Source organism: Carya illinoinensis, chromosome 12 (assembly GCF_018687715.1).
Source record: "Carya illinoinensis cultivar Pawnee chromosome 12, C.illinoinensisPawnee_v1, whole genome shotgun sequence".
Classification (NCBI taxonomy): domain Eukaryota; kingdom Viridiplantae; phylum Streptophyta; class Magnoliopsida; order Fagales; family Juglandaceae; genus Carya; species Carya illinoinensis.
This window is the reverse complement of record NC_056763.1, coordinates 23,230,999-23,247,990: the sequence shown is the minus strand read 5'-3', so window position 1 is coordinate 23,247,990 and position 16,992 is coordinate 23,230,999. Positions and strand designations below refer to the sequence as shown.

Below are 16,992 nucleotides of genomic sequence, written 5' to 3'. Positions count from 1 at the left end.
GTGTGTTCTTTTTCTTTTTTTCTATTTTCTTGAAGGCAAATTTGTATTTATTAAGAGATTAATCTGGTAGGTTTTTCTTGTTTAATAGCATAATAAAAACTCTATTTAAAGAAAAATCTATTTATCATTTATTTTTTTATATCCTCTTATCATCTTATGATATGGTATTAAATAATAAATTTATAAGTGAAATATAATAAATAATTTTTAATTATTAAATGCTATATAATGAAATAATGAAAAAATAGATAGTAAATAACATTATTTTTAAAAGCATATACGAAAATAAGGAAATGAGAAATAAAATAAGAGTAATACTTTGGCCACTGTTGAGGAGCTGGCTCCCGTTAGGGGCCATCGCTAGTTTTTTTTTTTTTTTAATGATTAAGAAAAAATTGTTTAATATTATTATAAATTTTTTTATATTTTTTAAAATATTTAAAAATATTAAAACATGATTTTAAAAAATAAAAAATAAAAAATTGCCTAGCGGTGGCTGTAGTTGTACTCATAAAATAAAACAGAAAAAAAGGGAGGAGAGAGAGAGTACAGGGAGACTAGTGGTGGCAGTAGTTAGTTTACTTGGATTTGATTCAACAAAAACGAAAACCAAAAAAAAAAGTTTGCTTGGATTTGTTTTGCAGTCTTGGACAACCGGACCCAAAAAGCTCAGAAGCTTCCGCAAAGCCATCAACCATGTTCCGGCAAGCGTCACGCCTCTTGGCTCAAACACTGAGGGCTGGAATGAGACCCTTCTCCTCGGATCTTCCGGCCGCCCCCACCTCCGATTCGGCCTTCAACGAGTCGTGGAAGAAGGTCATACCCAACATTGAACCTCCCAAGACTCCCTCCCACTTCTTACGGCCCCGTCCGGCCACTCCCACTTCCATTCCTTCCAAGATCACCGTCAATTTCGTACTCCCCTACGCCTCCGAGCTCTCCGCCAAGGAGGTACCTTGCTGATTTTCTCTGATCAGTCTATTTCTCATTTTAATTCGTTGGTTTTGTGGGTTTTTTCATCTAAGATTGGCTCGGATTTGTTGGTTTTGGTGATTGATTTTGGTTATAAGGTGTATCGGGCCCATCACTTTGGCTTGGGTTTGTTATTTTATCGTGCATCTTTTCATCCGGGTTGCATACCATTGGCTGGGAATTCGTAACATGAAAAGTCTGTGTTTTAATATGACTATCTAGTTCACCATTTTCGCACAGATTCTTGGGTTTGTTATTTTATCGTGCATCTTTTCGTCCGGGTTGCATACCATTGGCTGGGAATTCGTAACATGAAAAGTCTGTGTTTTAATATGACTATCTAGTTCACCATTTTCGCACAGATTCTTTGGTTTCTGTGTTTTGTTTTCTCTTTTTCATCTGTCTCGTTTTTTGGTGATTAACCAGATTAATTTGGGATATTATCTTGAATTATTAAATGTTTTGGGTTTTCTTTTTAATCCGGGTTTAGTAAATGATTGTCATTGATTTGGGAATATTGTGTATCTTATTGATCATTTTAGCTTTTGGATTTTTTGGTGTAAGTCTATGCCTTTCTTGATCCTGTCTTTGTTTGGATGTGTTGGATAAGGGGCATATTGCGGAAACCTTGGTTAATTTTATATTTCTGTTTCGGTTAATAGATCTAATTATGTGATGATATATTGTATTTGAGGACACCAAATTTATCTTTTTTTTTTATATAGATAAAGGACACCAAATTTATCTGATGAAATGAATAGATCGTTATGATATTTTTTTTCTCTGCTCCAATAACATTGTGTTGGCCATGGTAGTCAGCTTGAGATCGGCAGAAGTTGTGCTAGCCTATGCAAGTCTTTGTCACATTAAGGTATAGCTAAATTTGGCATCCATGATACTCGGTTATTCTGGGAACAATGCTGTGTTACTAACTTAGTGGAGGGCGAACAGCTTTGGACCTTTATTGTTTAAAGTCCCTGTTTACCATTCCCTTTTTTTTGTTCTCTTTCCAAATGCTTGTTTTACCAAAAACTCCCCTCAGAATATCTTTTCAGTACCTTCGTTTTTGTACCGCCTTTTTCACGAACACCAAAAGAAAACCTTCTGAGGGTTATAATTGTCACATTTATGGGATAGTTGGGGAATAAGATGAGATGAACATTTGTGAATAGTTGTAAAATGGTTTGAGTTAATATTTTATGGGGTTTTGGGAAATGAGAGAGAAAATGTTGAATAAAAAATATTATAATGTTCAAATATTGTTAGAATATAATTTTTTAATAGAATTTTTATTTTGGGATTTGAAAAAGTTCAAATTGTTTTTTGTTTGAAAGTTTGGAAAAGTTGTAATGATTAGTTTGAAAGTGTTAGTCTTTAAATGATGTTTGGGAAGGAAATGAGATAGGATGAGACCAAAATTTTTTCCAAACATCCCCTTAGGAGAATGGTGACTTAACAAAAAACATTTAGGAGAATGGTGTGTCTGGAGGTTGAGGATAGAAAGGGCACTCATACAAGGAATTTATATTTATGACCTTCATAAATTGATTAATGTTTTTATTTTCCCTTGTATGTGGAAAGCAGATAAATTTTCAATCCAAAAATATATGGGGGCGGAGAGAGAACAAAACATACAGTAGTAACTGAACCCTTCTAATTGTCTCTTCTCAGACATATAATAGGAGACATTGCTCATCATATTAGAAGAGGTGTCTTGGAAAGAGGAACAAGTTTTCCCACCGTTAGTCTTCTATCTTGTACTTGTATGGTAAAAAGTAGGAATTGCTCCTAAACTCTTATCAACGCTTGATGGCACAAGGAATCTTGCCTCAATTCTTACTGTGCTAAAATTCCTTGCAGCAAGTTCTTTTGTCATGAATTTCATTTGTGCAGCAGATTAGGGAATGATGGATGGTCAACAAGTTCTATACTACTGTTAAAGTGGAAGTTTTTAAGCACAACCCAAGGAAGGGGGAGAATTAATTTTCTGCCTCTCCCATTCTCATCGTCCTGTCTATAAGATCTTTTTCCCTTTGAATACAACCCCATCTACATGTTGTATGTCATTCCACCTGTAACTGAAAAGTTAACTTTTTTCATTGAAATGACACCATCCTCAACACTTTTTGGTCCATGGTGTGGGGGAAATGCCAACACCAGTCCTATGTGGCGCTTACATTTCTGTTACATTTATTATCGTAGAAAACCAATTGGGTTCTTTGTTTTTTAAGCATGCACTCTGTGTTTCAGGTTGACATGGTCATAATTCCTGCAACAACTGGACAAATGGGTGTTTTGCCCGGACATGTACCTGCAATCGCAGAGCTGAAGCCTGGGATCCTCTCAGTGCATGAAGGAAATGATGTGACAAAGTATTTCCTTAGTAGTGGGTTTGCTTTTATCCATGCTAACTCTGTTGCCGATATAATTGCTGTAGAGGCTGTGCAAATTGACCATATTGACCCAAGCTTGGCCCAGAAGGGCCTAGCAGAATTTACCCAGAAGCTTAGTTCAGCAACAACTGACTTGGAGAAAGCGGAGGCCCAGATAGGTGTTGAAGTTCACAGTGCTCTCAACTCTGCTCTCTCAGGCTAATGGTACCTCCAGTGTTTTCTTCAACATACCAGTTTTGCTTCAGTTACTATTCGTTCTTCCCTTTATAATACTGGTCAAGATATCATTGTTTTGATTTCCAGGAGTGAAATAAATATCTTTCAGAGAAAACCCCATGCTTCTCTATGGTCAAGATACCTCTCTACTTGCATATTACTACTTTCCCCTTCGACAGATCCTGTCATTATAGGAGGATATTTGGTTTCGGTAACACTCCGAGGGAAGAAAATGTATTTTGTTTTCCAGATTTCGAAGTCTTGAACCGATGATTGAATGTCTTCTCGCACCTATTTCTTGGATTTAAGCAAATTTTGAAAGAGGGTGTTGTTCATAGTTTTGGTGGATATTTGGTTTCGGTAACACACCGAGGGAAGAAAATGTATTCTGTTTTCCAGATTTCAAAGTCTTGAACCGATGATTGAATGTCTTCTCGCACCTACCAGAATCACGGATATCCAGTTTCTTTATAGGATACTTTAAGAATGAAGAGCGAAAAAATGTAAGCAGATGAATCGGATCGAAATTACTCCCTTGCTTAAATAAATGATATTTATACAGAGTAAGGAATCAATTTATGATTACAGCAGGGAAAAGAGAGAGAAGAGGCATAAAAAATAAGAAGGAAAGCAGCTGCTTACCCTCGACAATTAAGACGAAGTAGGAGAGCGAGAGAGAGAGTAATACATTGGAACAATATACATCCAAAGCCCCCCCGAAAGGGACAAGGATCATTGAGTCCCAACGTATCAAGTTAAAACTCTCTTCTGCGAAACCATGACCAACTGAAGTCAATTTTCCGGGTCTCCAATTGCTGAGGGACAAGAGGGAATCTTGTATTTAAAGATGGGGTAAGAGCACAGAAGTTTCATCACCAGATACTTTCTCCCATAACATGCCTAGGGGATCCTGTCATAACTTTGAGTGTTGTCTCCAAGGGCACCCACCTTCAAAAGCATGCTCCAATACGTCTTCCATTCGCTTAGCGAGTAGTATCTGTTAAAATTGATATGAACGTTTTTATTCTAACAGCAAAAACAAAGACCCAATGGAACACCACATACAATGAATAATCTATGCATGCAAGTCTTGGAGCCCAGTTGATGCCTTATAAAAACTTCTTATAAATGAGAAGAGTTATTTTATTCTTAAGCTAGTGTATAGAGTACGCCATCCACATCACTTAACTGATAAGATTTGACTTGTAAGATTTAAAATTTAAAATTTCACTTTCAAATCAAATTGTGCTATATAAGCACTTTACTAGGTGTGTTATCCACACCGGCTTATAAATATAATTTTTCAAATGGGAATTCCTTCCTATGTGCATTCATGTCCAATTTCTCAAGTGCTTCATGTATGGTTTTCTTAAGTCACAGACCAAAGAATTAAAACTGGAAAGTGCATTCCCACAATGACTTCACGCACATGCATTAAATAACATGACAACTAGGACAGGACCAAAATGAAAACGAGATTACCTCCAGATTGCCAAGAACAGTTGCTGGCACTTCAACCAAGTCTTTCAAATTTCTCTCTGGCAGGATAACTCTCTTGATACCACAACGGTGTGCTGCCAAAATCTGCAGTTTCAAACAAATAGTTAAACAACATGACTTCGATTTCTGTTTACTTTTGAGTGAAAATGAAGGTGTTGTATGTTATTGCAGATTCGCTTAAGCAACATCTAAGCTCATTGCAAGAGGATTGTTGCAAGCATGCCAAAACCTACCATGTTCCGATTCTAGCTAATATGAACTTGATTGGAGCACTCAAATGTTTCAACTCATTGACTATAGACACAAGAACTCAAAACATTTATATATTTGTATCCACATACGTGTACACACAAGCAATTTGACTCAAAGACTATATTACAGTGTCGCTTTGGTTCTGTGGATTATATAAAAGCTAGGTCTGACAAGAAGTAACAACAAGATAATGTCCCTGATAGCATATCCAAAAAGCATTCAGCCCAAGGTCTTTAACAGGGTGATTAGGAAGGAAAAATGGTTGATTAATTGATAATGAAACCCCAATTCCATAATTTGTATTATATATCCAAAGAGGAATGCATTAAATGTAAGTAAATTTCCCTTTTGGAAATGAGAATAAAGAGACATGACGTTATGCCTACCTTATCCTTGGCACCACCAACAGGTAGCACAAGACCCCTTAAAGTCATCTCTCCAGTCATTGCTGTATCTGCTCTCACTCTTTTCTGACTGAAAAGTGAAACCAGTGCTGTTACCAGAGTCACACCCGCTGAGGGTCCATCCTTGGGCACAGCCCCAGCAGGAAAATGTATATGAATGTCCCGCCCCTCCAGGAGATTAATTCCCTCAGAAGCTGCTAATTTAAGATCCATTGCCCTGGTTTTTACCTAAGAAAAATGAGGGAAAATGTTAATATTCTCTGAAGCAGCTAATTTTAAGCATTAGAACGAGTCAGAAAGTTTGGTCCCCAACTAGAGAAAGGGGGTTAACCAGGGATATTTTTATTTTCCACATTTTTTCTCAAGGAGTGGATGGAGAAGTGTAAAATGCCAAGTAATAAATACAGGTACGAAAAGCACTCAATGGTGAGAAAAGGAATGATGACGGGTGACCATATGTATAAGTTGTCACCAAGTTTAGTGAAACAGCCATACGTGTGGAACCCTGAAGCTTCAGGAAATAAGCAGTCAAGTGGAAACTACCAATCGTCCATTAAACTCAAACTACAGGGAAATAGTTTTGGCTCATCTCTCTAAATAAGATGATCATAATAATCTGAAAACAGAATATTCAATATTCTTCTGATTGAAAGAGAAGGAAGACTTTTGTGAAATCAATGAGAAAATTTATTTCTGAAAGTTACAGTGAATGAAATTGATATTTAAGAGATTCTTCAACACCTTATATGAAAAATCACCATCTTATGGAGATAATTATAGATTGGTAAAATCAGTTTGAAAATTTCACATGTATAAATAATCAATCAAAACAATTCAAAAGCACACTTAAGGAGGCACTGGCAAGACTGGTTAATTCAGGGCTGGTTGGGAACTAAACATTACAATAAACCTCAGAATTAGATTACCCATGTTAATGCTATTTGTGCCGATTCCTTTATAACATCACCAAGTTGCCCTGTGAGATGCATCTCACCCTTTCCCACCATAGCTGTTGCCTCTACAAACTGGACCTCTCCACCAAAAGCAGTCCAAACAAGCCCAACAGATACCCCAGGAGTTGAAACCCGTTCAGCTGCTTCTCTATCATCGAACCTTGGAGGCTGCATAAATAAACCCAAATGCTACTAAGTAACTGGGAAAAAAAAAAAAAAAAGTATTTTCTACTGTTCTTTGCTCTAGCTTCTGGGCCACATCATATGCATAATGAGCTCAAGCCTACCTCAACAAAGCTGCACAGCAGGACATGACCCAAAATAGCAGGGAATAATAATGTTATACATGTACTTTTTATTGGTATTATAACATATACTAGTTTTTAGAAAGCCAAACACACTATTGAGGGGACAGATAAATAACATTAAACGCCCAAAATAAACTTCTAGTCCATCAATAAATGTTCTCCTCCAAACATAAACCTTTTTATAACTTCTTAAAGTAAAAATACAGAATAAAAGTTATATCACCAAAATGAGTCACCTAAACATCCATTTAAGTATTATGATCTTCAAATTGATGCCTCATTATCAAGAACAACTTCACAGTGAAATTGCAGCAATATGAACTTAAAAACCCATCCACACAGCTGACTGGTCCAGCAAAATGCACGATCAGTTTGACTGTGATGCAAACTGAAAATATAATTACCATAGAAATCTAAATTATCCCCAAACACAAAGTATCCTGATAATAGAAAATATGCACCAGGAAGAAAAAAAGTGACATTAAGAAGATCATTACCCCAAGTACTTTTTCCAAGATAGCCTCATCCACAACCAAGGGTGACGCAATCCTAAATTCATTTGATATCTCATGATTATTTACAGCCATTGGAATGATCTCCATCTCCACTTCACCTCCTTCAGCAAGTCTGTTTTCAAGCAGTGGTGAAGCAAGCTGGTGCACGTCTTTGCTTAGTGGGACAGTTTGTTCCTGCTCCGCAACTCTCACAGCTGCTGCACGAGCCAAGGCAGCCAAATTCCTTTCCAGATTTCTAACACCAGCCTCTCTGGTATATCTCTGAATGACAAGTTTCACCATGGCCTACAACAATAAAAGCTAATCATGTATCCTGTATAGTATGATGGTAAATTGTTGCAAAGCAAAGTGACTGAATAAGATGATGTTGGTACACAATATTATCTTACAAAGCATGAAAGCATGGTGCCTTTTCCAGTTTAAAATAAGAGGTGATAATCACGTGATTTAATTTCATATACATTCTTACTCAATAAAAGCCTTATGCATAGAGTTAACTACCTCTGGAATTTGAAGGAAATCAGAACTCAACCCATGCTGTTCCAGAACTCTTGGAATTAAATGTCTCATGGCTATTTTAAGCTTTTCTTCAGGTGTATACCCAGGCAACTCAATGACTTCCATCCTGTCTAAGAGTGGTGGAGGTACAGGCTGCAGCCTATTTGCGGTTGCCACAAAAACCACCTTTGAAAGGTCAAATGGAACATTTAAATAGCTATAGGCATTCTGTCAAGGAATCATTGTGAATACCATACACTGATAGGAATTTTATGGTGCGGCAATGCCTCCAGCACATGTATGGATTCCATATGATGCATCACTGTGGAATTTGTGTTTAATCTAGTTAGACATTATAAGTAACTTGGTCAATCATCTCATTAGTGCAAAACTGTTTTGCAATTCATAACATAATCTTAGTAACTGGGCAATACTAAGCTTAACAAAATTGTCAAAAACCATATGGCAGTCAAAAACCACTAAAAATATCTGGCAAAAAGGGTTGGAAAGCAAGATAACATTTTTCTTCAGTGAGTAGCTAATCAATTGGATGAGTGCAACAAAAATATACCCAGTTATCCATAACTAGGTGTCACTAAAAACATCGTGAAGAAAATAGGATACTGATCATTGAATGTTTTGTTTTGTTCTGGATCAAGAACCTCCAGTAGAGCTGAAGCCGGATCCCCACGCACATCAGACCCTGTTTTGTCAATCTCATCCAGCAGCATGACTGGATTACAAACAGCTACTCTCTAAAACACAACATGAACAAGAAACATTTCAGTTTACCTCAACTTTAAGGTTGCACTTACAAAATACAAGAACCAAAAAACAAGACCAAAATCATCACCCTGCACAGCATACATGATCCAAAGAAATATCTACTTAACCACATTAAACTATCTGGACCCAGATAATTCGTCTCACATAAAAGTAGACCATTGCAAAAATCAACCAGATAATTTCAACTATGGACAAGCTAAACAAACTATCTGCAGATGGTAGAGAACTGAACAGTCAATGTCACTCTTTAGCAGTTTCTGTAGAAAATAATCTCAAACTAGGGGGTAAGCTATTCTGTGGGGCCCAGTAATCCCATGGCAAGTAAATAAGGATGTGATAACCTTCTTCCATGATAGCGCAAAAGAAATAGAGCAGTCAGGAAGCTTACATGGCTACACACATAATTTTTGCCCGTATGACTAGGCATATGATATTGACCGGATGCATCAACAACCTCTAAACTGAGGATAAAATTTTAAGGCTTAAAAGTCAATATATAAATTAGAGCTAACAATGGTTACAACGAATGAACAAGGTTGAGTGTGAGGATATTTATCTGTACTGCCAAATTAATAAGAAAAACTATATGTATACTTTGCACATTCCTGCTTTCACTACGAAGCATGATGATAAATATAATTTGGGCCTTTCTCAAACTAAACCATCTGCATTATATCTTTGGAAAGGCAGGGAGGATGAACCTCTGCAAATATTGGTTCTCTCTCTCTCTCTCTCTCTCTCTCTCTCTCTCTCTCTCTCTCTCTCTCTCTCTCTCTCTCTCTCTCTCTCTCTCTCTCTCTGTTCTTTTTATTTTTTATTTTTTGTGGGGTAGGGATTTCTTCTTCTTTTTTTGAAAAAGTTTCCAAATGCCATAGATTCAATTTCCTCAAACCATTGGGAGCATATGATACAGCATGTATATCAAAGGTAGTGACAAGTATGGGATACCATTATATTAAAATACACACATTAGCAACATACATATATATTACCTTTAAACCCTCAATAAGACGCCCTGGCATGCTACCAATGTATGTTCTCCTGTGCCCTCTAATATCAGCCTCATCCTTAACACCACCAAGGGATATGCGTACAAATTTTCTGCCCAAAGCAGCAGCAATAGATGAAGCCAAAGATGTTTTCCCTACGCCTGGTGGGCCAACGAAGCACAACACTGGACCTCTTGCATCTGGTTTGAGCTGTAATTAAAAAAGAATTCGCTCCAAATAAACATCAAATTCAACTTAATTTAAAACCAACAATAATGGCTAGAAGACTGATTATTATCGACCTTGCGAACAGCTAGATATTCAATAATCCGTTGCTTGACCTTGACTAAACCATAGTGGTCACTATCAAGATGTTGTTTTGCAGCTTTCAGATCCAACTCATGTTCTTCACTGGCCTTCTGCCAGGGCAGATCAGCGAGAAGCTCCAAGTAAACCCGTGAACTATTATATCCAGGTTGCAGAGGTTGCATCTTTTTAAGCATTCTGAAAAAAAAAAAAAAAAAAAAAAAAAACAAATGACGAAGAAGAAGAAGGAAATTAAAGAAAACCTGACACTTATGTGTTCTATAAATTGAAATATGAGAACTGTGTCACTTGATCAAAGTGCAGATGGTAAGTAAACATAAAGAAAAAATTGGAAAACATCAAGAATTGAGCAAACACCGGTATCACGATTTATATTTTCGCAGAGGCTGTAATGTAAGACCATTCTAATTTGTTATAGGCAATGAAAACATGTCCACATAAGCGAGTCTTGAACTATTTTTCTATCATACCAATTGTCTGCTACACAATAGAAGGCAGCCTTCCCATCCCAATTGTCGCCTCTCCCATAGATTATAAAAAAACTCGGATAAGTTTTCCTTGGGTTTTTCTCTTCTTCTTCTTTTTTTTTTTTGACAAAATTAAAAAAACTGATAATGCTCGAGATTTAATGCACATTATTCAAATCTCTACTAATCTCCATGGTCTAAAAAGAATCAACTACTTTTATTGCCACACTATAACATTATTTGGCTCCCTGTGACCCTATCTAAATACCGTAGCCCTCTTTATAAACATTTATCAGTGCATCATACCTCAACTCCCTCTGTGCATGCTTCCAGATATTTGAAGGCAATCCTGCACTTTGCATCTTCCTCTCCAAGGCAGCCACGTCATCCTCATCATCATCATTGTCACCCAACTCCTCTTTTATAGCTCTCATCTGGAATATGTTTAAAATAAAGTAGCCATGGTAGAGGAATAATTAGCGCAGCTCAAGATACGAAAATATAAATATAAATATTTTTTTAATCCACAACTACAAAAGAAATACAAAAAATAATAATATAATGAAATAAGCTAAACTAAAATAAATTAAGAATGTGAAGTTGCAACATACCGAAGGGAATAAGTTTAATACATTATCTACTGGTGTGTCTGTAGAATCCAAATGGAAAGAAAATTGTTGACAAACAGAAAAGAGAAATCAAAGTTCATAGTAAAATCACCACCAACTCTTTGAGCAGCTACGTTTAATCCTTTGGTCACAAAGGAAGCCATTGGACAAGACATAAATGTTCAGAGAATGAATGATAATTGAGGCTTAAAAAAAAGGTTTCTCTTTCTTGTATGCCTGCACCTGAACCCTTTCCTCTCCTGATGCAATCCCTTGGTTTCTTTTCGAAAGAGTTGTCCCATCAGTACCAGTCATCTCTATGGCAATCTTTATTCAAGCAGAAAGTGCAGTCAAGCACTCTGATTAAGGGAGTAGGGGTTCACTAAACCATAAAAAATGGCTTACGTTCTAATTTCTTGAAATCCTCTTGCTTTCCTTTTAGCTAAGCCTTGGTGCTCTACTTGAAACTATCAGCAAGTCTCATAATCAATTCGGTTTTTTTCCCATTTGAGCAAGGCAGAGGTAATCAATTATCCGATCCATGAAAAATGGAACAGAAATTGAATTGAAAGATTCATTTTTCCCAATCCATTTCTCTTTTTCTTATTCTACGAGACAAATGGTTCAATTAACTATGATACGCATGCATCTGATCATTGGAGTTGTGCACTTCAAGAGATACGGAAACTCTTAAGACTATCATTTTTCCTAAAACTACTTGACAGAAAAGGCCCTTCACACATAACCAAATAAGTTGACATGAAAATATTGTACTTTGACCTTTATGGAGATGAGCATTGGGAGCAAACCCCCATTAAAAATTGAGGGCACAAAATAAGGGAGAAAAGGAGGATGGGGAGCACAATCTCATGAATGTTTATAACTAATCTTTCCAAACCAGTTATGCATCAAGAAAATAACTATAATTTCTAAACAAAGCTAACCTGCTGACGCAAAAGGTATTCTTTCTGTGATTTCGATAGCTGTCCCTCAACCTTCTGTGTTATCTTCTCTGCCACGCGTATTGACTGTCAAAAGTAAACATTCACGTGACTAAATAAAAGCTGAAGGAAGCATCAAAGTGACCAGGAAGCAAAAGCATGAGATATAAACCACATATGAAGTAAGAGTTACCTGTAAATGACTATCAACTAATTCAGTAGCTTTTGAAAGCCGTACTTTCAGGTCAACTGAATCCAACATAGATAGTTGCTCTTCAAAACTTATCTCAAAGCTGGCAACGAAGATATCTGCCAATTTGTGAACAGGTACTGTCTCCAAAAGAACTTTTGTCTTTCCTCCTGTTTTTTGTTTCTATATGCAGATAAACATGAGTTTTTGACAGATGGAATAAAAACATAAATATGCATATGGGAAAGAAGAAGATGATACTTTTTCAAGTGAGAGAGAAATAAGGAATCTTATTGCATACATCCCAGTAACCAAATCAATCAAGAAAGATCTGGCTCTACTAGCATCTATCGCAAAACTAGACAGCCAATATTTGCTTCCTTTATTTATAAATAAAATGCGGTTTGGATACTAAGTTGAGATGAGATGAGTTGAAATAAAAGTTAAAAGTTGAAAAAAATATTGTAAGAATATTAATTTTTAATATTATTATTGTTTTGGGATTTGAAAAAAATGTATTGTTTATTATATTTTGTGTGGAAATTTACGAAAATTGTAATGATGAGATGAGATGAGACACTTCTTGTATCCAAACAAGGTGTTTTATTAAAAAGATAAAAAGGCTTACATCAAGTACACAGGTTGTATACAAGAGAGATACCTATCTAGAAAGACAAGAAGATACAAGGAAATCTTGTAAGTTCGGGCTCCTAAAGTCTATATACAAATATATAATGTATGCGCATCGTTATATAAAAATGTATATATATACATATGTAAATAGGATTTTCCATTGTCAATGTTTGTCCTTTTTCTGACAACATCCAAATTTTCAGAATTTGCATCAATCATAAGAGAAAAGAGCAGACCTCCACATTAATAGGGGAACCCCAAAGACAGTAATGCCTGCCCTTCCCATGGGTAGTCACATAAAATCAATAAATACTAACAGAAAAAATCTGGGAAAACCAAAATATAAATTAGTCTAACAAACAATAAATCAAGAAATGATGATGAAGTTTTGAATCAATCATCATTCCATGAAAATAATGACACCATAAGCAAAACTCAAACAAGCAAAGGGAGTCTCACCAAAACGTGACGCCATATAGAAGATTCCAATAAAAAAATTTTGTACAAAAAAACATCTTAAATATTCCCAAAAGCAGGAGAATTGTTACAGTAATAAAAATAAATAAATAATTTTAAAAAAAAGGTGCCAGATCTGTAGAAAACTGTTTGCAGAAGAGAATTCACAAGAATTTTAAATCTCACTCTCAAATCAATTTCCCAAGAAGTAAAATAAAAAGTTTTACCTGCTCAAGGACAGAAATCAACTCCGTGGCAGCTGCTTTGAATTGACGAGACAATGTCATGAAATCTGGATCTTGCTCCACTTGCTCCATCTCTAGTTCAGATTTCAGAATTCAAAATTAATTCAGCATTTTAGCAGACAACGTAACAGTAGTAATCTCAACAGAAGCTTAAAGAAGTTTGTGACTGGGAACAACAGCATAAACCACATGTCAGAATCTAAAACAAGACATTAAACAGCAATGATTATGCATAGCAAGCATCCTAGACAGTAATTCCAATTTATTGGTTCTAATACTATTGATACATACTCTTTTACACTATGCCATTTGCTTCATGTAAAACCACAAGTTTTTGAAAAACCCCCTTTTCTAATATATATTTCGTGTAAGGACCTCTGACAATAGATTCAGAAGCAGGTTAGGTTTGGCTGAGGCATTATCGGCTCAGAGCCACAAGGGAGAAGTACCGTGACAATATCTGCTAGTATGTCACTTGATATACATTGTTAGCCTACTTCCTTTTTTAACAAGTACAATATTGAAAAAAAGGAATTAAACAGTTGAAATTACCAAAACCAGGAAAATAAGATTATAAAAAGAAACAACCAATAAACCATAATATATCTATTTTACCTCAGCATACTTACAAAAGCGGAACATAAACAACTTACCAGCTTTGGTCATTTCAAGAGGAGAAATCCGTGCAGTATAATAAGTTCCTCTGGTGCTAAGTTCTTGAACACTGAATCTGCACAAACCTTCAAGGATGACTATGTATGTGACTCTCCCACTTGGCTTCTCCACTCCTCTTGACAAATGTAAAGCCCGAGCTGCAACTCCCCTGAGAAATAAGATATCAACCCATTCTGAGTTCACATTCTGGCTCGTGCAAACGCCCAACATTATCTAAGTCGGGCAAAACAATTTCCAGTACAGCACATTATAGATGCCACAGTGAAGAAAACCTGTTATGCCAATGAATATTTTCCTGCTGATTTTTGGCATCAAGGCTGTGAGAATCAGATGCACCAACGTGAACTCTCGAGCTTCTTTCACCAGAATCACTTCCTACACCTATTTAAAAAAGGAACATAATTTTCTCTGCCATCAAGCAAGCAATAAACACATAGGTGCCCAAGAGTCGATGGGTCAAAAGATCACCTTGAGATACCACAGGGCCTATTGCTGTTGTCGTCTCGGCAGTATCGCGAACTGGAAGAATGCCAATTAATCCCTTCTCTTCCCGCTGCCACAGCTCTTGCTCCACCAATTTCACACTACATTTATTAAGACCATATTTTACTTCACTTTATATTGAACAGAAAGAATACATATATGTTCCTCCACTACGATCACGATCGCAAAGAGGGTGTGAGAAATCTAAGAAAAATTGGTCAATTATTAAATTCTTCATTAAACTATAAATTTCTAGTAAAAGTATCACGTTTTCTTTTCTCCTCCAACAATTTCCTAGCAAGTAAACGCATAATTACCCCCGAAAAACAAAAGGAAGGAAAACTATAAGCTCCGTTTGGTTTCCAAGGAAAACCAAACAAAAAAAGAACGAACCAAAAACATTAAAAAAGAAATTGAGCTCCAAGCCGATAAGTCGTGTTAGACTCAGCTTACAGCAGCTGGACGCTCCTCAAGTTCCCAATTAAAAAAGGAAAAGCTTGAATAATCAAGAATCCAATTTTGCAACAATTTTCTCAGCATCCAGACGGAAAATAATATCACAAACTCTATATTTCAAGCACAAGCGGAATTCGGCGGAGAAATTCGAAAAAAATAAATTATCGAGAGAGAGAGAACCTGCTGGGTGAAGTGCATCGAATTCGAATGATGGCGCCAGGTAAGAGGACCTTGTTACGGAAGGGAAGGATGGCGAGGCGACTCGGGAGCTCCACCGACTGAGCCATGTTCGGGAAGTGGAAAAACAGAGAATGGAAGGTGGTGGTGGTTGGTTGGTAACTTGGTACACAATAAGTTGCAATTGCCGGTCTTTAATACCAACGTATGTGAATAAAGAAATGGCTTTGAGCAACTATTATTCAATTTTTATACCCTTTTATTACAAAATTATTATCTTTTAATTTAAATATGTCAAAATCAAACAAATTTCAGATAAGGACGCGGTTACTGTGCCGCTGAGAGTTACCGTTCCTTTATTTTTGTTTTCTTTCAATTTTATTTCCACAATTTTTTTTATCTTTTTTTAATTATTAAATAAAAAAAATCAATATACTTAAAATCATTTTCTTAATTATTAAATAAAAAATATAATTTTTTTCGAGCAATATATTTGAACGGTACAGTCCAGACGACACAGTAGCATTTTCCTTTTAGATAAATTCAATAAATTGGATCTCAAATACCAAAACAAAATAAAGAGATAAAGAAAGACAGATAAACTACTTAGATTTTTTATTAAAATAATAATAATTTTTATTAAAAAAATAATAATACTATTTATTATCTCAATTTTTATAATTTTTTATTGTTTTATGATCTGATATTAAATAATTAAAAAATATTTATTATATTTTACTTATAAATTTATTATTTAATAACGTGATATTAGGATGAAGAGAAAATATTAAAAAAACAAACGATGTGTAAACGGAATTATAATTCGGGTCTAGAATTAAAATACCACTTGGTAGATAAGGATTGGATTTGGATCGGTTTTGTAATGGAATGTACGTTTAATAAAATAATTATTAATAAATAGATTTTTTTAATTTTTTAAAAATATCTAAAGATATTTGAAAAATAGTTAAAAGAAAATAAAAATAAAAATAAGTGCATTTGTACTTATCTATACAAATAGGATGTGGGCGGGATATTTAATAATATATTTACATTATATAATTTAATTTTAAATAAAAAATTTTAACTTTATAAATTAAATTTTACTATTTAAATTATATGAATTGTATATTTTATATATAGATTAGAGAATAAAATAATTGTTTAAATAATAATAATTATTGACCAAAATCAAACAATATTTTAAAAAACGGATATTTTTATTTTTAAAATATCCGAGATGTTTTCCATAAATCGCTAATTGATTCATTCACTTCCCCACTCACCAAGTTGCTTGCAAAAGTGCGCTTTACTTTCACAAATAAGAATATCTTCTTGTCGAGTTAAAAATGCTACTAGACCTTTACAAATAAAATATCCTCTTGGCTGTCGAGAAATAAGATTAAAAGAAATAAACAATATATAATTATCTTCAAAAAATATATATAAGACTTAGTTTTAAGTTAATAATAATAATAATAATAATAATAATAATAATAATAATAATAATAATTGTATATCTTTATTTTTTTAAGGATATGCATGAAC

The 16,992-nt window shown here is 35.1% G+C and overlaps 2 protein-coding genes across 3 annotated transcripts; one reads left to right on the top strand and one right to left on the bottom strand.

Moving 5' to 3' along the window:
• The first annotated feature begins 533 nt into the window (after positions 1-533).
• Positions 534-3,981, top strand: LOC122289459 (ATP synthase subunit delta', mitochondrial-like). Of its 2 annotated transcripts, XM_043096453.1 has the most exons (3): positions 534-951; positions 3,223-3,569; positions 3,669-3,981. In XM_043096453.1, exons 1-2 carry the CDS (start codon positions 697-699, stop codon positions 3,565-3,567), a joined length of 600 nt encoding a protein of 199 aa, XP_042952387.1. In that variant the 5' UTR covers positions 534-696; the 3' UTR covers positions 3,568-3,569; positions 3,669-3,981. The 2 variants fall into 2 exon arrangements, with proteins under 2 accessions (XP_042952387.1, XP_042952386.1); XM_043096452.1 differs by having other exon boundaries at positions 3,223-3,981.
• A 116-nt stretch (positions 3,982-4,097) lies between these two features.
• Positions 4,098-15,648, bottom strand: LOC122289458 (lon protease homolog 2, peroxisomal-like). Its single transcript, XM_043096451.1, has 17 exons — positions 15,448-15,648; positions 14,797-14,912; positions 14,601-14,709; positions 14,307-14,476; positions 13,636-13,727; positions 12,323-12,502; positions 12,133-12,216; positions 10,887-11,014; positions 10,089-10,290; positions 9,790-9,996; positions 8,636-8,766; positions 8,015-8,228; positions 7,496-7,798; positions 6,664-6,858; positions 5,720-5,965; positions 5,064-5,165; positions 4,098-4,578 (listed from the first exon to the last, which is right to left on the bottom strand). Exons 1-17 carry the CDS (start codon positions 15,552-15,554, stop codon positions 4,495-4,497), a joined length of 2,670 nt encoding a protein of 889 aa, XP_042952385.1. The 5' UTR covers positions 15,555-15,648; the 3' UTR covers positions 4,098-4,494.
• Positions 15,649-16,992: the final 1,344 nt, after the last annotated feature.